This window comes from Physella acuta, unplaced genomic scaffold (assembly GCF_028476545.2).
Source record: "Physella acuta isolate Inbredline_101_S28 unplaced genomic scaffold, ASM2847654v3 ptg002319l, whole genome shotgun sequence".
Classification (NCBI taxonomy): Eukaryota; Metazoa; Mollusca; class Gastropoda; family Physidae; genus Physella; species Physella acuta.
This window is the reverse complement of record NW_026733816.1, coordinates 25875-46628: the sequence shown is the minus strand read 5'-3', so window position 1 is coordinate 46628 and position 20754 is coordinate 25875. Positions and strand designations below refer to the sequence as shown.

At 34.8% G+C, this 20754-nt stretch overlaps 1 protein-coding gene and 1 long non-coding RNA gene across 2 annotated transcripts; both read right to left on the bottom strand.

Annotated features, from left to right (window-relative positions):
- Window positions 1–3133: 3133 nt before the first annotated feature.
- LOC131932920 (uncharacterized) lies at window positions 3134–9271 on the bottom strand. The gene is made up of 5 exons (XM_059289812.1): window positions 9255–9271; window positions 8931–9037; window positions 5551–5693; window positions 5174–5235; window positions 3134–4542 (listed from the first exon to the last, which is right to left on the bottom strand). Exons 4-5 carry the CDS (start codon window positions 5211–5213, stop codon window positions 3443–3445), a joined length of 1140 nt encoding a protein of 379 aa, XP_059145795.1. The 5' UTR covers window positions 5214–5235; window positions 5551–5693; window positions 8931–9037; window positions 9255–9271; the 3' UTR covers window positions 3134–3442.
- Window positions 9272–10083: 812 nt separating this feature from the next.
- On the bottom strand, window positions 10084–14421 carry LOC131932923 (uncharacterized). Its single transcript, XR_009384757.1, has 3 exons — window positions 14341–14421; window positions 13347–13407; window positions 10084–13108 (listed from the first exon to the last, which is right to left on the bottom strand). It is a non-coding gene; the product is annotated as an uncharacterized LOC131932923 (long non-coding RNA).
- Between the last annotated feature and the right edge of the window lie 6333 nt (window positions 14422–20754).

Genomic DNA, 20754 nt, shown 5'->3' with positions numbered 1-20754 from the left:
GGGTTTACATTGAGAGGTCCCGCAACAGGTGACACCCGACCTCTCGACACCACTGCTTTGATCAACTATTTTTCCTATTCAGAAAAATATGTTATATTTCGTAAGTATTTGAAGCATTGCTATCTTCTGTTTTATCTCATCAACCCTCAAGATCGGAAAGAGTGATCAGTGGGCAGTTTATTTCTGCCCAAACGCTCCTGTACAGGACTTACCCCATTACATTAACCTTGACATTGGTGGGAAATTTACACCCTATTACTACAACTTAACGGTAGGAGATCTATATGCCTCCTGTGTGGCACGACCAAACACAGTCCGGCCGCCTGTCGAAGTTTGGATGTAAGGGAAAGAGACAATATTCCAATAGATTCTGATATTGATGGTAACTATTTCGACAATGTTTAACTTATAGACGACAGTGAATATGTGTTAGACGACGCCACAGAAATCGATTAACTTAATTAACATGACTAGACAAAGAACAGAAGACGATAACAGACTAGTAGCAACTGCTATTCATAGATCGACTATATGGGATATAAGGAATAAAATCAGATTTTATTGTACAAAATACACTGACATCGTATTAAAAGAAAAGGGAATAATTAATAGGAAATAGGAAAATAATTTTAAAATATTAATTTTAATTAAGACAGTCTCAAGCCAAACATCACTCGACCTGCAGCCTTCGAGTAAATTAACAGCCTGATGTTTTTCTGGTCTAAAAAGGGCACAATCAGAATGGTAGAAAGAGATACGCATCCCACCCCCCCACCCCCCAGAGTTTCTTCCAGGCATCTCTTCGGGGGGGGGGGCGAAAAAATTCTACCGCCCCCCCCCCAACGAAATTAAATTATATAATCTATATACTTTTAACAGTGCCCGCTTCCCCCCCCCCCCCGAGGAAGGTCTACCGCCCCCCCCCCGAAAATTTCAAGTGCCCCCCGGAGAAAAAAGTCTGGAAGAAACACTGCACCCCCCCCCCCCCCACACACACACACACACCTCACTCATAACCGGACTGGCAAATATATCAGGGCAGCGTGCTCTCATCGCCAGGGGTCAATTTTATGTCATGGAAAATGTTCGAATGATAGATTAGTAAGAGTATTACAGAGACCCTTCTCCCACGGTCGTTTCTATTTCTATCTATTGGTGGCTACAATGTGAACTTTTGATTTCGAAGCTGAGGATGAAGCACAGTAAACTAAGCAGTCAAAAGAAACCGAGTTTGCACACCTTCTATTAGTGTAATTCTTATTCCACATTATTTTTTTTCATCTAATTACTATATATACAATTGATGTTCATGTCTTAAAGCTGTATAAAACAATCAAATAAATTATTATTACTAAAAAAATAGATTGAAGACAACTGTGGGCATCCATTGACGAAACATAAATTTCATTGTTACTTCCTTATGTCCATTTTTATTTTAATTCAATGTGTCTAAGTTGGAAGGTTTTATTGGCAACTAGACCACCCGTCATCATCTGGATAACTGTGGGTTTCGGGGGTCATCTATAAATGGCATCACGTCTGTCACTCATCGTCACAAAGAGCAGCCACCACATTCAAAAAGACGTCACACCTCAGACGTTTTTGTCTTTTTAAAACACCGATTTCGGCTGAGCAGGGTTCTGACCACACCATCCCTTCATATACTGTCGTCACATGTGGTTTCTACGCCTGCCCAACTCTGCTTCACCTGCCCAGTCACCGGCAAGCTTCAGGCAACAGGTTTTTATCGTCTAAAAACACTTATTTCGGTCGAGCACGGGTCTGACCACATATTCCTTTCAAACAGGTGAACTCTTCTTCACCTGATCTGTGTCCCGCGAAGTCCCGATAAGCAACTTTATCATTCACGTTTTTTTTTAAATTTGTACAAAAAAATTAACTTTTGTCGTTAAGTGTCTCGAACCCGTACCATACGCATGTTAACTATTACACGTTCATCTTAACTATGTGTGCGCTTACAATCAGTATTAGTTCTATAATTTACTTCAAAGTAAGAAACATCAGTTACGCGAATAGGCCTTATTATTTCAAATTAAATTATATCCCAAATTAGCCAAATTTGTATCTAAACAAACAACGATTATACAATTAAGACCGGAAATAGTTTAGTATATAGATTCAAGATCTAGATAGAGCTAGATCTTGAATATAGATGTAAAATTTACTTTAAGTTTAGATGTAGAACTTACGTTAAGCCTTAAGTCTAGTTTTTCCGTAACTCTAGATCTAGAACCTAAATAGATAAATACCATGTATTCTCGAATTAGATAATCATTGAAGCTTAAACACAATAGATGTATATCGAATATTCAAGGACTATCATAGTTCTATAAAGAAACTCAATAATTTATTGTGATTTAATACTTATTTTTTATTTTGCTAATTAAATTTGGTTTAACCTAGATTCTAGATTTTAGATCTAAGATTGACTTTATCTTCGTCTGATAGCTGATCTCTAGATCTAGAGAAATTTATTGTATACTCAAATTAGAACAACTGTTGAAAATTGATAATAGTAAACCTAATAAAAAATAGCAAACGGACCTATCGTTAAAGCTATAACCGACAGACAATTAGCTTTATAATGCGTTAAACTTTTGGATGGACAACAAAATCTTCGATGGAAGCCGCCACTGTTGTTATTAAAAGTAAATAAATCATGTGACGTCAGTATAAGTAAAGTCGTTGTTCTGAATTTTTATAATTAAATTTGTGTTTATGAATGAATATATCAATAAATTAATAAACGTCTTTAAATAAATTTGTGATTAACAGTTTGGTCAAAAAGAACATTGTTCTCTACCTAAATGCTATTCTACAGCTCTACACATAGTGCAGATTCTCTCCTGTAACCAAGCAGACAATTTTTTTTTAAATATGCAAACATGTAAACAAACTTGAGTTGTAGTAGTATATAGACAGATAGATGTCAGTAGATATCTATAACCAATTTGATGGCGAACATTAAGTCTTAGCTACAAACTTGACTGTCGACATAAAATCTCAGCTACAAACTTGACTGCCGACATTTCTCTTCACTAACATCGTGTTTTGTTTATCATCAACACAAAACATTAAGATTATCAACGATAACAAAATGAATATAAGTAACTTTGAAACATTTTAAAACTTTATTGACATCTATACAAACAGTTTTGTAAGCAAATACAAACATGAATTAAAGTACAAATAAAGACAATGATAGCGAAGACAAATCTAATGTGGAGGTTTAAACAAAACAAAGATACAAGTGTAACCTATAAATATTTCATTTCTCAACAATAAACATTTGTTTATAATTTTGTTTATGTGTCTAACAACTCTAAACAAATGACGTGAAAGAAACTAAACAATTTATTTCTTGTCTTCACCAGAATACAAAGTTGCTGATGAAGCCATTCAAGTCTTGACACATCCAAGTTTAATGAAGAGAGCCGCCATTTTGTTTATTTACATTAGACAAGGGGAGAGAACAAACAGTTACATTAGACAAGGGGAGAGAACTAACAGTTACATTAGAGAAGGGGAGAGAATCAACAGTTTCATTAGACATGGGGAGAGAGCCAACAGTTACATTAGACAAGGGGAGAGAATCGACAGTTTCATTAGATATGTGGAGAGAGCCAACAGTTACAGGTGGATCATACACCCAGCTACCCTTCTCACTATACTCTCCATCACAATGGGGACCTGCGCACCACTTGTCATATCCCGGCATGTAGACCCACGCTCCAATGGAACCTGGACATATACATGTGTACGTGGACCTCTCATGTTGGTGTGTCCATCGTCCTACTGAGACCTGTTTAGGACAGCCATGAGGATGTGACACTATAATGGCCATCTTGTCCACATCATCAACTGTCCCGTATTTGTCCTTTACTTTCTTACATAGGTCTTTAAAGTGCTGCAACATCTTGTCCAGTTCATCAAGCAACTCTAAGTCACACGACACACATGTAAACTCACAAAAGTCTGACTCTATGATTGCCCACCTCACATCCCAGCCTTCAAGTTTGACCCCAGGACTTTTATTGTCATCAAAACCTACCACACACATGGTCTGTTTCACCTCACTGTCATCAAACACCACGTGTGTGGCTGTCACCACACAAACCTCCCCCCACATTTTGTTTGGTGTGTCCGAGTGTTTACACTTGTCACATGGACAAGTACCCAATTTGTCACTCTCTGTGTACTTGGCCACACGCCACACCCTCCCCGTCCCTGTCCTCAACACGTCACTTCCTCTGGTGTTATAAAATGGATACTGGCCACTGAAGCATGGAGCAGACTCTGGTCTCTCTAGACTGGTGTACTTGACCTTTATCAGGACCGTTAGGGCAGACAATGCTTTGATTTGCTCCAACACGATGACGTCATGGTAAGGTGAGGGGAGATGATCCAAGTTAAAATCATTCACAGGTATAAAGTTGACATGACCTGGATTCTTCTTACAGCTGTTATAGTGCTTGTGTAAGTCAGCTTCACCTCCACAGCAGATCTCGGCTTCGTGATGTCCTGGAGAGATACAAGGTGAGAGAATTGAAAGTAATACCATACAAAATTTCGTTTGCTTTTTTTTTGCATGGTTGATGCAGATGAGATATTTTATAATAGGAAATTTTGGTAAATCTATATATATATATATATATATATATATATATATATATATATATATATATATATAATTCTCTTCTTAGAGACGAAGGAAACACCAAGCTGTAAGCGCGCTCGATACCACCCCCACCCCTACATGGTCTGGTGAGCTGTGGTTCACGCTAAATGTTTACTATCGTAGAGCCGGGTTTAGTGACGGCTATAAAGGGCAAATAATTTAGTTTGAAACGATTTTAAACTTAGGGGAGGTAACTAAGAGGAGTTTACTTTCACAGAGGGGAGTGTGGGGTAGGGGTTGGGGAAACGAGGGTGGTTTTCGTCCTTAATTTGCTACTGATAGTGTTTTAAAGCAACTATTTTCAGTGACAGCGTTGGTACTGTCGAATTCACAAATTATGAAGAGTAGAAAATAAAACAACTACATAGCGGCATATGATACGCTGCGGGTCGGCTCGTATTAATTATTTACAACCTTTGACTCGTCTGTATTTTATAAATATTTTTTTTATTTTTTAAACTCAAATGCCTTTACCTGGAATAAAAGGTTCTGTCCCATTTCCTGTTTCTTCCATGCTTTAACCTTGACGTCCAACCCTGAAATAAGAGAATTTGTTGCCATGTAAGCTGTTTTCTACCATAGCTGTTCAACAGTTTTCTGTGAAAATCTTTTTGTAGCTAAGATTAAAAATGTGTTTGTAAGTAAATAATAAAGTCATTAAGAAATCGTATTTGATGGAACTAATACTAATAGGAATAAAATGTGATTTGTTAAATTGTATATTATATCACTGTATATTAGATTTATAGTTACTGTTTTATACTTATTATTTCCCAGTTACATAGTTCATGAAATGTCTAAAAAATAATCAAGAGTATATGATTGGTTTGAGCAAAACTAAAATGGTTTACCTAGCAATAGCATACATCCAATTACAGAATACACATGGTTGCAAAGTAAGTTCTCTGCTTAGATCTGGCAGAAATTGGCTTTCAATTGTCAGTGCTTGTTATCTTTTCTTTCTCCAATATTTCCGAATGTGATCTTGTATTTCCTGTGAAAACAAGCATACAATTAGACTACACTTAATTATAAAAACATGAATATTAAGCAATTAGCTTGTAAAAAAAGTTTAACTAGAGTGCTTTTGTATGAATCAATCACAAGTTGAATGCCTACACTGGTAAGCGTTACAGTATAAATGAACCATTTGACCATGGTGGAATAAAATGTCCATGGCTTAAATAAATTTACTAATTTATTAATATATTAATCAATTATAGTGTAGTTTATGTAAAGTCACTGCTAAATTTTGTAAGCCTATACTATATTATTTATTTATTGAAATGATATTCACATAAATAAATGAAGGGAAAACTGTATCCACTTCCTATTAAACCACTGTTTGTCAAACTTATTGTCTGGAACACTTGTCTCAGACCACTTACAAAGTAATTTGATAAAGCATAGAGTGAAGTTGTGATCGATTGGGTAAAGCCCATGGTTGCTAAACCGAAAAGTCTCGAGTTTGAACCATCAGTCAAATAAGGCTCAATAATTGGGGACAACAACTTATCTAGCAGAGACAACTCCCAAGTCAAACTGCTGCCTTGTAGTTTATTCTTTGTTAGACAAAAAGAAAAGCAGGCTGAAACTGTGTCAATGGCCTATATGGCACATAAACAGTTGCGACTTAATACGTAATTGTGTTCAGGGAATACATTCCTCCAATAGAAGGAAGAAGAAGTTGAAGAAGAGAAAGCATCAAACATTTCCTCCAATAGAATGAAGAAGAAGAAGAGAACGCATCAAACATTTCCTCCAATAGAAGGAAGAAGAAGAAGAGAAAGTATCAAACATTTCCTCCAATAGAAGGAAGAAGAAGAAGAGAAAGTATCAAACATTTCCTCCAATAGAATGAAGAAAAAGAAGAAAGCATCAAACATTTCCCACACCCAAGTTGCTGATGGCCAGGTTTTTGCCAGACTTTTGTTTACTCCCTGGCACATCGCACTACCTGGTTGTATTTGGGGACATCTCTACAGACTTAATTAACTAGTGACATTCTGGTTAGGTAGTGTGTATTCTAACTCTATACCAAGATGTTCCCAAACTACTAACATTCTTTATACAAATAAAGTTTTCTAATTTTCTATTTATAAAAACATGTATAAGGATAAAGGCATAATACTCAGCTATATGCCCATAGCCTATTTATATTTAGCTTGTATAATTTTGTATATAGGGCCTACATTTGTCAGAAAAAAAGTTATACATAAATAATTTATAGAATTTCAGTAGTTAAAAATGAATGCTACCCTACTTAATAATTGTAAAAAAAAAAATAATTTTAATTTTTAAAAATTGTGTAATAAATTTTAGTATACAATATTTATTTTAAAAGTAAATTAAAGTTCCCTTAATAAATCTGATGGTCCAAATGAAGTAGAGTTCACCTTTTTTTATGATCTCAGCCTATGAAGGATTAGTGTCATCAGTGCTATGCCCTTATTAATAGTATAACTACTTGTTTTAATTGATTCAAATAATGTTTAGAATAAGTTATAGGCCTATATTCCAGTACATTTTGGTAGTATTTATAAATTAAAAATTATTATTATTAATTATAATGCATTAAAGCAGGAGCGAATAGTCTAGCTGTTTTCTACCAAAACATATCTACACTCTTCTGTGAAATTCTTTCTATAACTAAGATTAAAAATATGTTGTTTATAGCAACCAAGTGAATTAAGTCATTAAGAAATCGTTTTTGATGGACTTTATTGGAAATAAAATGTGATTGGTTAAACGGTTTACACATTATATGACTGCATATTAGGTATATATGTAGTGTGGTGTGGCGTGGCGTGGCGTGGTGTAGTGTAATGTAGTGTTTTAACTAGCAATTAGAGTCATGATTTATAATCAATTAGTTCTTCGTGCTTTTTTAAAGCCAATTGTTTATTTGCTTTATGTATTTAACATGTAGATTGAATTGTTATTTTACGAAATATTTTTAATTTTAATTCAAAAATATAATTACAGTTTTTATGTTTTAGTCCCATTCATATTAAAGCTATCAAAAGCCTTATAAAGATAGCCCTAAAAATAAACTGTCATCTGGTGCTAGGGCCTTGTCGTGGTTGGCAGGTTGTGTACCCCGACGACCCCCAGAGTTATACCAGTGGGAGTGTTAACTCTTGGCATGTTCTACCAGCTGGGAAGGTCTGCGCGGGTAGGGGTCATACGAAAGCTAGCACCCCGGTCCTCTAGGTTGGGGGTTGAGTATAAGGTCAGCAACCTTATATCGTAAAACAAATGACTCGCTACAGAAACGCAGACGAAGAGAAATAAAGACAGCTTGCACCAGGGGAAGAATGGATCTCCCGGTGGAGAATTCATGAAGCCGGGTGGTGAAAGCCAATATCTAAGAAGATTGGATACACCTGGGGGCAGTTGGAGAGACTAGCCCAGGACAGAGACGCCTGGATAGCTCTTGTCAGCGGCCTATTTTCCAGGAGGGACGACAGGCAAACCTAACTTAACCTAACCTAACCTAAAAATAAACTATAAGGTACAATACTAATACGTTTGCAATATGGAAGTAGAACATTGACAATAGTTTTTCCATTTTAAATTAATTGTTTCAAACCGAAAAGCCTCGAGTTCGAACCCTCGGGCAGATGAGGCTCGTTAGCTGGGGACAGCCACTCTTCTAGGGGAGACTACTCCAAATTGAAACAACTGCTGCCATGTAGTTTGTTCTTGATATGGAGGCAAATCCAAAAAGAAAAGCAGGCTGAAATCGGTGTCAATGGCTTCAATGGTGCATAACCAGTTGACACGTAATCCTCATATGTGATGGAAGCATGGTCGAGTCGGCAAAGCTCATGGTTGATAAAATTCGAAAAAAGTCTCGAGTTCAAACCCTCTGCCAGATAAGGCTCAATCCCTTCCAACACTAGAAATTAAGAACGAAGAAGTTTCAAACCAATTTTACGACTGATTGTTTTATTTATGTTGTTCTTATACTTTCATTTACAGATAATTTTTGAAAAAAAAGTTTAAAGACATGTTCTTGTTTAAAATAAGTTATGCTAGAAGCCCTGGTAATGTTTGGGAACTATCCTCTTAAACAGCAAGACAGAGTTACGACAAAAATATGATAGGCCTGAAATATAGAAATACTTAACCAAAAATAAAATAAGTAAAAATAACAATACAATTAATACTTCTGACGGTAATTAGTCTTAAAATAGTTTAATCAACATAAAATGAAGAAAATACTCACAAAAACTAAATTGTAAGATAGTGTAGGCTCATAACCAATATGGCTGTCTGACGCCCGAGACACCTTGAAGTTTATTCTGGAATTTCCGATTACGTGGTTTCCTATATCTATATTTAGTATAGTTTAAGATTTGAATATTCCCAAAATTACCAAGCTACTAAGTGTACAATTTTTGCTACTAAGTGTTGAGTCCGACCTAAAGCGACCATTAATGTGGTCGTGTATAGACATGATGATGGGGGGGGGGGCCTTATGAGGTCACTCATATATTAAATTATAGATCAAAATTTATGTTAGTTATTAAAAAATTATTTTATCATGTACACCAAACGGTTGAATGTTTCTTAAAACAACATCGATATAGGTCCAAAATCTTGTCTGAACTCCGTCAACAGAGTATTTTAATTAATTTCTGTTATAATTCATTAAAACAGTTTTCTAAAACGCGAAATAACGGTAAACGTTCGTTTCCTAACATTGCTTTTTTAAAATGCAAAAAGTGTGACATAACAACATCGCCCCCCCAACCCCCCCCCCCCCCCCCTCCCATAATACACTGTCACAAAATTACGAACCCCCCCTCCTCCTCTCTATGAGTGTGGCGTCATTTATGGACGACCCCATAACTGTCATTACGTGTTATAGTGGAAGGGGGGTAAGACAAATGACGTACCTTATTTAATGTAGACCTTCTTTTAAAAAAATTAAACATTTAACTTCCTGTGAGTGTTATTGAAATAAGGGAATGGGGTGCAAATTCTGGGCAAATTAACGTATGGTCCCATTTAAATGTGTCTAAACAAGTAGGCCTACAGCGCTTATTAAATCAATGAAAATATATGTATAGGAGACAACTGTGTGCATCCAATGATGGAACATAAATTTCATTGTTACTTCCCCTTGACCATCCTATTTTACATCATTGTGTCGAAGAACGAAGTTTTTATTAGCCAAGTAACTAAATATACAGATCTATATTGAACTTGACAGCCAACATTAAGGCTCAGCTACAAATTTGACTGCCGACATTTCTCTTCACTATCATCGTGTTTTGTTTATTATGAACACAAAACATTGAGACTATCAACGATAACAAAATAAATGAAAGAAACTTTGAATTTTCCCAAAACATTTATTTACTTATTACAAAAAGATTTGTTTTTCTTGATAAACAAAAACACAACATTATATAAACACGAAAAAAAAAATGACATAAGAAAAAATTATTACATTTTTTTCTAAATTATATACATAAACTATATACTGATATTATGGGAGTTAGTAAGCTATGGATATAGTAAGGCCATTTTAGGTTGATCACAGATTATCACTGTAGGTTTGCAACTTTCTTTATCATAGCCATAACCACGGCAGACCAACCGTAAGTAAGACTACAACAAATAAAAAAATAGCATCAATATTTTAAGCGTCTTTAATGTAGAATTTAGAATAGTTTAGATCTAGTCATTCAGTCACCGTTACAAATTTAAAGCATGTGTTTACACATTCTGTGTTTAGTTTTGAACTATAAACTAAAGGCGTTATAGAAATTAAACAATTTCGTTCTTGCCTTTACCAGAATACAAAGTTGCTGTTGAAGACATTCATGTCTTGACACACACAAGTTTAATGAAGTGAGCCGCAATTTTGTTTGTTTACATTAGAGAAGAGGGGAGAACCATAAGTTACATTAGACAAGGGGAGAGAATCAACAGTCACAGGTGGATCAATACAACCAAGTCTCCCCACAATAATTTGCTTCAGAGTTTGATCCACTGTGCGGGAGTGACCACAACCTGTCATGTCTCGGTATGTAGACATGTGCTCCACTGGAGCCTGGACATGTACATGTTGTGTACGTGTACTTGTACCAACCTCTCCCCAAATGTTCGTGTGTCCATTGTCCTACAGAGACCTGTTTAGGACAGCCATGAGGGTGTGATACTATAACGGCCAACTTGTCCACATCATCAAATGTCCCGTATTTGTCCCATACTTTTACACATAGATCACCAAAGTGCCGACACGGTGACAGGACAAATGATCTCAGGACAAATGATCTCAGACAAAATATCTCAGACAAAATATCTCACGGACAAATGATCTCAGGACAAATGATCTCAGGACAAATGATCTCAAGGACAAATGATCTCACGGACAAAAGATACCAGGACAAAATATATCAGGACAAATGATACCACGGACAATTGATCTCAGACAAAATATCTCAGACAAAATATCTCACACCAAATTTTAATAGAGTAGTTGATGATTTTAGCTGATCTGAATTTTTTTTTACTGATTGTCATATGGTTATGTTTATTATGTTTTAATATTGTTTATAGGCCTATATAATAATTGTAAGAAATGTTTGCCGTATAAATTTGTCATATTGCACTAAACATTTTAAAGTTAGTATTAGTAATGTAGTATACGAAGATTAAAGATTGTTTTTGATAGACAGCGTAGGTGGGCTTGCCAAACATGAGACAATCGTACCACGTCAGGTGGACGAAACTAGATAAAAGGAATGAAATAACAATAAAGATACACCTTCGTATCAAGGTGGCCGCCCGCTTTGATGGTAGAGACATACCTTAAGGGAAAGACATCCGCCCTCCATGGACAATACAACTAGCATCAACAGTCAATAGTTATGCGTCGGTCACACCTTAGTGATCAGGTGACAAATTCTTTTTTAAACAAACAGCGGTCATCGCGGAGCTAAGTTTGTCGTAGTGTGCATCAAACAAACCAGTATTAGTGGTGATTACTCAGTTATGGCCTATTTCGTTACCTCGCAGATAGATTTAAGGACATTAGTTTCTGGTGAATTTATGTTTGCCATAAGCAGGCAAAGAGATTTGGAAATGTGAAACTAGGACATGTCGAGCAAGAGTTCACACAATATATGATCACATAGTATTGGAGAGGTGTGATCATATTGATGTACCTGCCAGCAAAGAAACGTAAACGTTATGTTTGTGTTGATGATGCAATAAAAACAATAGTTTATCGTTACGATCCTGAAGACCCATTCACATTTTTGAAAAATATTTCGCGTGTTTTGAAACTTAATGTTGTGTAACTACCATTACTTTATTTGTTTTATACATTATCATTTATTACAAATTTCAGGCTAAAGGAGTACGTTTGTTATAATTTTTACTTTTTCGAATCAAATGCTTCGACAAAGTTTAATAAATCTTTTGATGGTTTGTTAGGTTTAACAAATTCATTTTATTCACAATTATTATGCGTAAAAAAGTAAACAAACCCATATTAACAGTCAATAAAAAAAAGTTCAAATCAACTAAAATCATCGCACATACTATTAAAATTTCGCTGTGAGATATTTTGTCTGAGATATTTTGTCTGAGATCATTTGTCCATGATATCATTTGTCCTGATATATTTTGTCCTGGTATATTTTGTCCGTGAGATCATTTGTCCTTGAGATCATTTGTCCTGAGATCATTTGTCCTGAGATCATTTGTCCGTGAGATATTTTGTCTGAGATATTTTGTCTGAGATCATTTGTCCTGAGATCATTTGTCATGGAACCGCCGACACATCTTGTACAGTTCATCAAGAAACTCTAAGTCACATGACACACATGTAAACTCACACCAGTCTCCCTCAATGTCTGCCCTCCCCACCCCCCAGCCATCAAGACTGACCACTGGACTTTTATTGTCATCAAATCCTACAACACACCTGGTCTGTCTCGCCTCACTGACATCAAACACCACGTGTGTGGCTGTCCCCACACAAACCTCCCCCCACACTTTGCTGGGTGTGTCCGAGTGTTGACACTTGCCACATCGACAAGTGCCCTTGTTGTCACTCTGTGTACTTGTCCACATGCCTCACCCTCCCCGTCCCTGTCCTCAATACGTCACTTCCTCTGGTGTTATAAAATGGATACTGACCACTGAAGCATGGAACAGACTCAGGTCTCTCTAGACTGGTGTACTTGACCTTTATCAGGACCGTTAGGGCAGACAAAGCTTTGATTACCTCCAACATGATGACGTCATGGTAAGTTGAGGGGAGATTATACAAGTTAAAATCATTAACAGGTATAAAGTTGACATGACCTGGATTCTTCTTACAGCCGGTATAGTGCTTGTGTAGGTCAGCTTCACCTCCATAGCAGATCTCAGCTTCATGATGTCCTGGAGAGATAGATGGGGATGTCATTTAAATTTACAAAAACTATTTGGTTTGTTTGGGTGTTTTTTTTTGTTTTTGTTTTTTTTTTGTTTTTTTTTGCATGTATGATGCAGAGGAGATATTTTACAATAGGAAATTGTGTTTGATATTAATTATTTTAATTTTTTTTTTCCTTTTTTTTTTTTTTTTTTTTTTTTTTTTTTTTTTTTTTATGTACAACAAAGATTCAAATATTTTTACCTGGAATAAATGGTTCTTTCCTGTTTTCTGCTTCTCCCATGCTTTACCATTACTTCTAACCCTGAAACAAGAGAATTTTTTTACATGGAAGCTGTTTCTACCAAAACTGTTCTACACTCTTCTGTGAAATTATTTCTATAATTAAGATTAAAAATAATTTTGTTTATAGTAGCCAAGTAAGTAATTCTTTAAGAAATCGTGTTTGATGGACCTTATTGGAAATAAAATGTGATTGGTTAAATGGTTTACATATTATATGACTGCATATTAGATCTATATGTGGTGTGGTGAGGTGTGGTGTCGTGTCGTGTCGTTTGGTGTCGTGTGGCATTCCGTAGTGTAGTGTAGTGTTTTAACTAGAAATCAGAGTCATGAGTTATGATCAATTAGGTCTTCGTGTTTTGTTTTGTTTTTTGAAATCCAGTCGTTCATATACTTTGTGTATTTAACATGTAGATTAAATTGTTATTTTACGAAATATTTTCAATTTTAATTCAAAAATATACTTATAATTTTTATGTTTTAGTCCTATTCTTATTAAAGCTATCTTGCACAGTCATTAAAAGACTAATTGAGATAGGCCAAATAAAACTATAAGTCTATAAGGTGCAATACTAATACGTTTGCAAAATGGAAGTCGATCTATATTAAATTATTACAATGCCATGAATAGATTTAGAACATTGACAATAATGTTACCATTCTAAATTAATTGCTTCAGATCGTATTATTTAGATGTTTTCATTTAAAGATAATTTTAGAAATAAAAAGTTTAAAGACATGTTCTTGTTTATGATTTATACTAAGAACCCTGGTAATGTTTTGAATTATCATCTTACACAGCAAGACAGGAAACGACAAAAATATTATAGGCCAGCCATATAGGAATACTTGACCAAAAATAAAATAAGTAAAAATAACAATAAAATTAATACTTCTGGCGGTAGTTAGTATTAAAATAGTTAAATCAACATAAAATGAAGAAAATACTAACTAAAACTAAGTTGTAAGATAGTGTAGGCTCATAACCAATATGGCTGTCTGACGCCCTAGACACCTTGAAGTTTATTCTGGAAATTCCGATTACGTGGTTTCCTATATCTATATTTAGTATGTTTTAAGATTTGAATATTCCCAAAATTACCAAGCTGAAACGGAATATAAAAAACTGCATTTGTTATTTTATATAAAAGAATCATTTATATTTGGCTGCTAAAATGTGAGGTCAACCTAATGCGACCATTAATGTGGTCGTGTATAGACTTGGTGGGGGGAGGGGGGGAGCTTTGTGCGGTCACCCATACATTAAATTTGACATCAAAATTGTTGTTAGTCATTAATACAAAATACAAAAAGACGACACACCGTCTTGACCCCCCCCCCCCTTCGCCCTCTCCCTCATCACGCATCTTCACAAAATTAAGGACCCCCTCCTCTCTACGAGTATGAAGTCATTTATGGACGACCCCAAAATGCATGATACTAGGGCGTTAGCTTATGACAATAAAATGGGTTGGTTTTAGAGTTATAAAACACAAACAACGGCAGAATTATGACGAATTATTAAAAATTCACAGAAATTGAAATTTACTTAGTCAAATAGCGTCAGATTGCGTAGTGAGGTGATAACCAAAATTTAAATTGAATATTATACTATGTAATGCATAGGGTCTACATTGCATTCACACAAGCATACAGACTAACCGTTACAATCAACGAAAAATGCAATACCGTCTGTGCTTACAAGAGAGGTTTTGGATAGTCATTTTTTTAGGTAAAAGATATCTAGATTGAATTATTTTGGACTAAACTCCCTAGATGCGTTTCTTAGTTACCATTTCGGGCCTGGTGATCATAGGGAATATTAGGTAAAATGTACGTATGTATTTGTTCTCAACAAATTAGGAGACATTATGATCAGTTCTAGATCTAGATATATGCATAGGCTTTAAAAATATGGGATACCCATGTGAGGGTGTACTCGGATATAAGGCTGGGATCACAACTCAGGAGTTAGCAGTAGTTCGTACTACAACCTATTGTAAATACTCGTAACTTTTAAATTTTAAAAATCATAATAGGCCACAAACCGTTAGATTTAATTAATAAGCTTGAATTACTTTGACGACTACGATCTAGATTTATCTTGAAAACATAAGAAATCGTCAATTTATGGAACCAACACTTTAAACGATTGTGGATGCGTAAGGATGGCGTATGGTGGGGAGAGGTTCCATACGGACATCACATCATATAAATCTTTCTTGTTAATAGCATAAATAAACCGGGAGTGATCTCCCCTAAACTTTCTCGAATAGTCTTATATGAAACAACAGGGGGTGGCAACTCGGGAGATAGATAATAATAGAATAAAATCTCGTAGAAAAAAAAGAAAAAATATCGAGACTGATTTTAAAAAATGTCTGACCAACAAAACTTTGATACCAAAAGGTCGAATGATAAGTGACCGACTGCTTCAAGGCAGAATGCTAAATGACCGACAACTTCAAAGCAGATTGCTAATCAGCAGACATGAAGTAAAACAGAATTTACTGTCGGTCATTTGCCTGTGACGAGTTTTTGCATGTCTTGAGGGTGAAGCTGAATTGCACAAGCGCTTAACCAGCTGTAAGAAGAATCCAGGTGATGTCAACTTTATTCCCAATAAAAATTAAAGAAAAGACCATCTCCCCTCACGTTACCGAAACTGTTTAGTGTTGAAGGCAATAAAAGCTGTGTCTGCCTTAACTGTTCTGATTAAGGTCAAGCACATCAGTGAATGGTGGCCAAAATTTGTTCCACGTTTTGGTAGTCTGTATCCATTTTATAACTTAAGAGGACTTAGCCTTTTGATGGTAGGAACGGGAAGGGTGTGGCAAGTGGTCAAGTACACAGAGACTGACAATATTGGCACTTGTCCATGTGGCAAGTGGTCAAGTACACAGAGACTGATGATATAGGCACTTGTCCATGTGGCAAGTGTGAACACTCGGACACACCCAGCAAAGTGTGGGGGGAGATTATGATAGTGACAGCCACACACGTGGTGTTTGATGACAGTGAGGCGAGACGTACAGAATGTGTTGTAGGTTTTGATGACGATAGAAGTCCTGTGGTCAGTCTTGATGGCTGGAAGGTCAAGACGGACCCATTTTTTACTGACAGGTGTGAGCTCATTTGTGTATCATGTGACCTGAAAATGCTTGATAAATTGAAAAAAAAGCTTTTGATCTTTGATAATGTATCTCAAGTCTTGAGTTACAAATATAAGGATTGTATTAAAGTTGACAAGTTGACCGTTATAGTGTCACATCCTCATGGATGTCCTAAACAGGTCTCTGTAGGACAATGGAAACAAGAATATTTTAGGAAGGGCTGGTACAGGTACACGTACACAACATGTACATGTCCTGGCTCCAGTGGAGCGTTTGTCTACATGTTAGGGTATCATAGGTGGTCTCTTACCCACAGTGCAGCAAACTCAGAAGAAAACTATAGTGGGCAAGCTTTACATAATCGATACCGGGAGTATTGGGAAATGGGAGAAATGTAGACTAACATTAAATTGCATTAAATCAGGTTTTCTTTACAAAAATTCTAAAGAAGATAAGCGAGTGCATTTGCACAATCTATACAAATACATGTGCGAAAAATATCATTTCTCTTCTTTGTTTGAATGTTTAGTTAGCCAAGTTTTATTCTAGCGAAGAAAGTGAATTAATATTTATTTTGAACGATTGTTTAGAGGGATTTAAAAAAATAAAAACATTTTCATTTTTTTTTAATATGATAGAAATAAATCGGGAGTAATCTCCCCTAAACTCTCTCATATAGTCTTATTTATCATTAAGGAAGATAGTGTTATTGGAATGTAAATTTATTTTTTTTTAGTTTTTAGTACTTCGCACCAAACACCAAATGATCGCGTACCAAAATGTGTATAATAGCACGAAAACCTTGTATTTTATAAAGGAACCATTGATATTTTTTTTTAAGTGAATTAAACATTTAATTAAGTTTCAATTTATGTCACATGAAATGGTCATTGAGTCTTTACCTACATGAAAAGTTTGAAACAAATTGATATTTTTTTAGAAATCTAAAATACCGTAAATTACTACTTCCGGTTTCCGGAAACCACTCAAAACGTGAAAGATTTAAGATAATACCTTTTCATACCAATGTATAAAATTCCGTTAACCTAATTGAAACTGTACTTAATGTATGGGTATTTTACAAAACGGAACTTGAGTATAATAGCACTGGCGTTTATCGGAGATCATTCAAATATATTTAAAAAATATAAGTAAAAGATCCTCTATTTATATATAAAAAATTTCTAGCTGGAAACATCACTGATGTTATATTATTCACACACAAATAGAAGTATCACATCCGATTGCCGGAAATTGTTCAGTAGTTAAAAAAAATACTGCACATACAATTTAATGCATAAAAAAACTTCTTCACACTTTAACGGCTTTCTAGTAGTTGGACTTTAAAAAACGGAAGAAGAGTGTGTAACACTTCCGGTTATTGGAAATCGCTTAAAAATTGAGACCAAATTACAAATTTTATATAATACTTACAAATGAAATTTCGTCAACATTACTGAAATGGTACTCTAACAATCGTGTTTACGGATATACAGACAAAATTGCAAAAGCAAGTTTTTTCTTTTCCAAACGTTTGTTTAAAAAATTTAGCAAAATTACAATACATCCTTTATTTTCCGTATATGAAGTAAGGAGGTATAAAACAGCTAAAACTATCAAAATGTTTTATTTTTCAGGACAATTATAACACATCCATTATACTTCCTTTATTTCATTCATATCATGTTTGTTTTCTTCATTCACTTTTTTACTAGTTTTGATTACATTTTAAAATTATATACATTTAAATGAAAATGTGAAGGTTAATGTCAATGTAAGTGAATGTGAGTGTGAATTTAAACGTAAATGTGAAGTTGAATGTAATTGTCTAAGCGCCCATGACGACTCAAAGTACGTTTGACTTTTTTCTTTTGTTATTAGATTGTTAATTTTATTGTCATTTAAGTGATTTTTATTCAGTAAAAAATTAATCTTTTTTCCTTAAGAGTATAGTGTTACTGCTGTATTAGTTAGCAATATAAAATATATCTATATTCCACTAAAACTAGAGTTTGTTTACTAATTTATATATATATATATATATATATATATATATATATATATATATATATATATATATATATATATATATATTTACTTTGTCTGTTTGGCTACAAGAGAGCATCTGCACTATATGTAGAACGGTAAAATACGTATTTATGTAGAGAATTATGTTAATTTTTACCAAACTGTTAAACACAAATTCATTTAAAGACGTTAATTAAGTTATTGATATTTTCAATAGTAGAAACACCACTTTAATTATAGATGTTCAGAACATTTTTATATATATATAGTGTCGTCACATGATTTATTTACTTTTTTCACAACATACATGGAAGACCATGTTGCCCATTCAAAAATTAAACGCATTATAAAGTTGAATTTTCTTTCGGCTATAGCTTTAACGTTACGTCTGTTTACTTTTTTTTTTAGGTTCCAATACTATTATCAATTTTTAATAGGATACGCTGGGCAGTTCTTCTAATTTGACTGTACAATAAATTTATCTATCCTAGATCTAGAGATTCTAATCTAGATCTACCGATAGGCCAAACCTAAATTAATTAGTTAGAAACATAAAACAAGTTAAAATGGATAAAGAAATTTGATACGAAAATAACTAGTGGAATCGATAGGGATAATGTTATGGATAATGAAATGGGATATGGACGGAAATAAGGATACGGGTGTGTTTAAAATAGAGATAGTGATAGGGATAAGAATATTAATAGTTACAGGAATAGGTAATGGATGGAGATAGCGATAGGAAAATAAAATGGCATAGGGAAAGATAATATAGGGAAACGGATATGTCTGAAATAGGGATAGTGATAGCCATAACAATAGACATATTGATAAGGATGTGGATAGATGTAAGCCCTGCTAGGGGGGATCAATACTATCTACCCTCCTACTACTAGGCTTATCTAATTAAACTGTCCAGGTCAGTGCAACCGTGGTAAAACCCACAGTGGTAAACCCTAACCTTAGTCTACGCTAAAAAAAAATATTTAACAATTTAATAAAATTTATTTAACAAAAATATGGAGCCAAAATTTAATGGAAAAATATGGCCTAATTTTAAAAAGTAGACAAAACAAAACACTCAAGTTGACTCAAGACATACAAAACTCAACAAAACAAAACAGAACTCAACGGAGCAAAACACCCAATTTTGGACTACCGTCCTAGAAAGAGGAAAAATAGACAAATCAATTTAAAATGTAAAAAAGGTTATACACAAGGCACTAAAATGACACACAATTGAAAATAAAATGGATATTGTACAAAATGAACTTTCAAATGAAAGTAGTACAAAGAACACACTTAAACTTAAATATCAGGTCACTGAGCATAAAACTACTAGTTCAATGCACACAATTATCAGTCTCGACAAGAGGCTCACATAAATGAAAGTAAAATCTACATTAATCCATGACTAAACCCAGACCATCATACTATCACGTGGTCTGGATTCAACATCCATTGAGACTTCTCAAAGTCGAAGTGACTAAATAGTACGTAGTCACTTCGTATACAAAATAAGAAAACTATTAAAAGGAAAACATAATAAAACAGTATAAAAATAGCTCTACGTTACCATACACCACAGAAAATACGACACAAACACTTCAACACACAAGCCTCGACATTCCCACAGAATGTCCCTCCCTGTCCACACACCACATTCACGAACTAAAAAACCAATACTACGCACAAGAAAATAGTCCCTAATACAACAGTAACTAACATTTAGGACATAAAACAAAGTTGAACCACACACCAAAACAAAGTTTGCATAAGTAATAATGATTTTCAAATGGTTTATAATCATATCAGCGCCAGAATAGCGGACTACTTAACTAAAAACCACAACAATCCTCAAAGGAACACAAAAAGCGACATTCACCTTTTGTAATAAAATAATTAAATAACTCCCCAGCCCTTACATAAAGGATAAGGGAAAGGAATAAGAAAGGGATAAGAGACATCCATCAATCCGTCCGTCCATCCATCCGTCCATCTATCCATGTCATGTCATGTCATGTCATTCCATGTCATGTCATGTCATGTCATGTCATTCCATGTCATGTCATTTCATGTCGCAGATAACGTGTAAGTGTCATGTCATGTATCAAGTGGTTTTGTTTACTGTCTTACCATAGGTCAAAACTAGAGTACTCACAGACTTGTTGTATCTGCTTTGTTGAGATTACGTAAGTGCACTTAAGTCTACACTTGAGAGGTTG

Excerpts from the sequence above, each read along its gene's own strand:
- LOC131932920 (XM_059289812.1), bottom strand. The coding sequence starts at position 5,213 with ATGGAAGAAACAGGAAATGGGACAGAACCTTTTATTCCAG. Across the intron at positions 4,543-5,173 it reads GACAGAACCTTTTATTCCAG|GACATCACGAAGCCGAGATC; the intron begins GTAAAGGCATTT and ends GTATCTCTCCAG.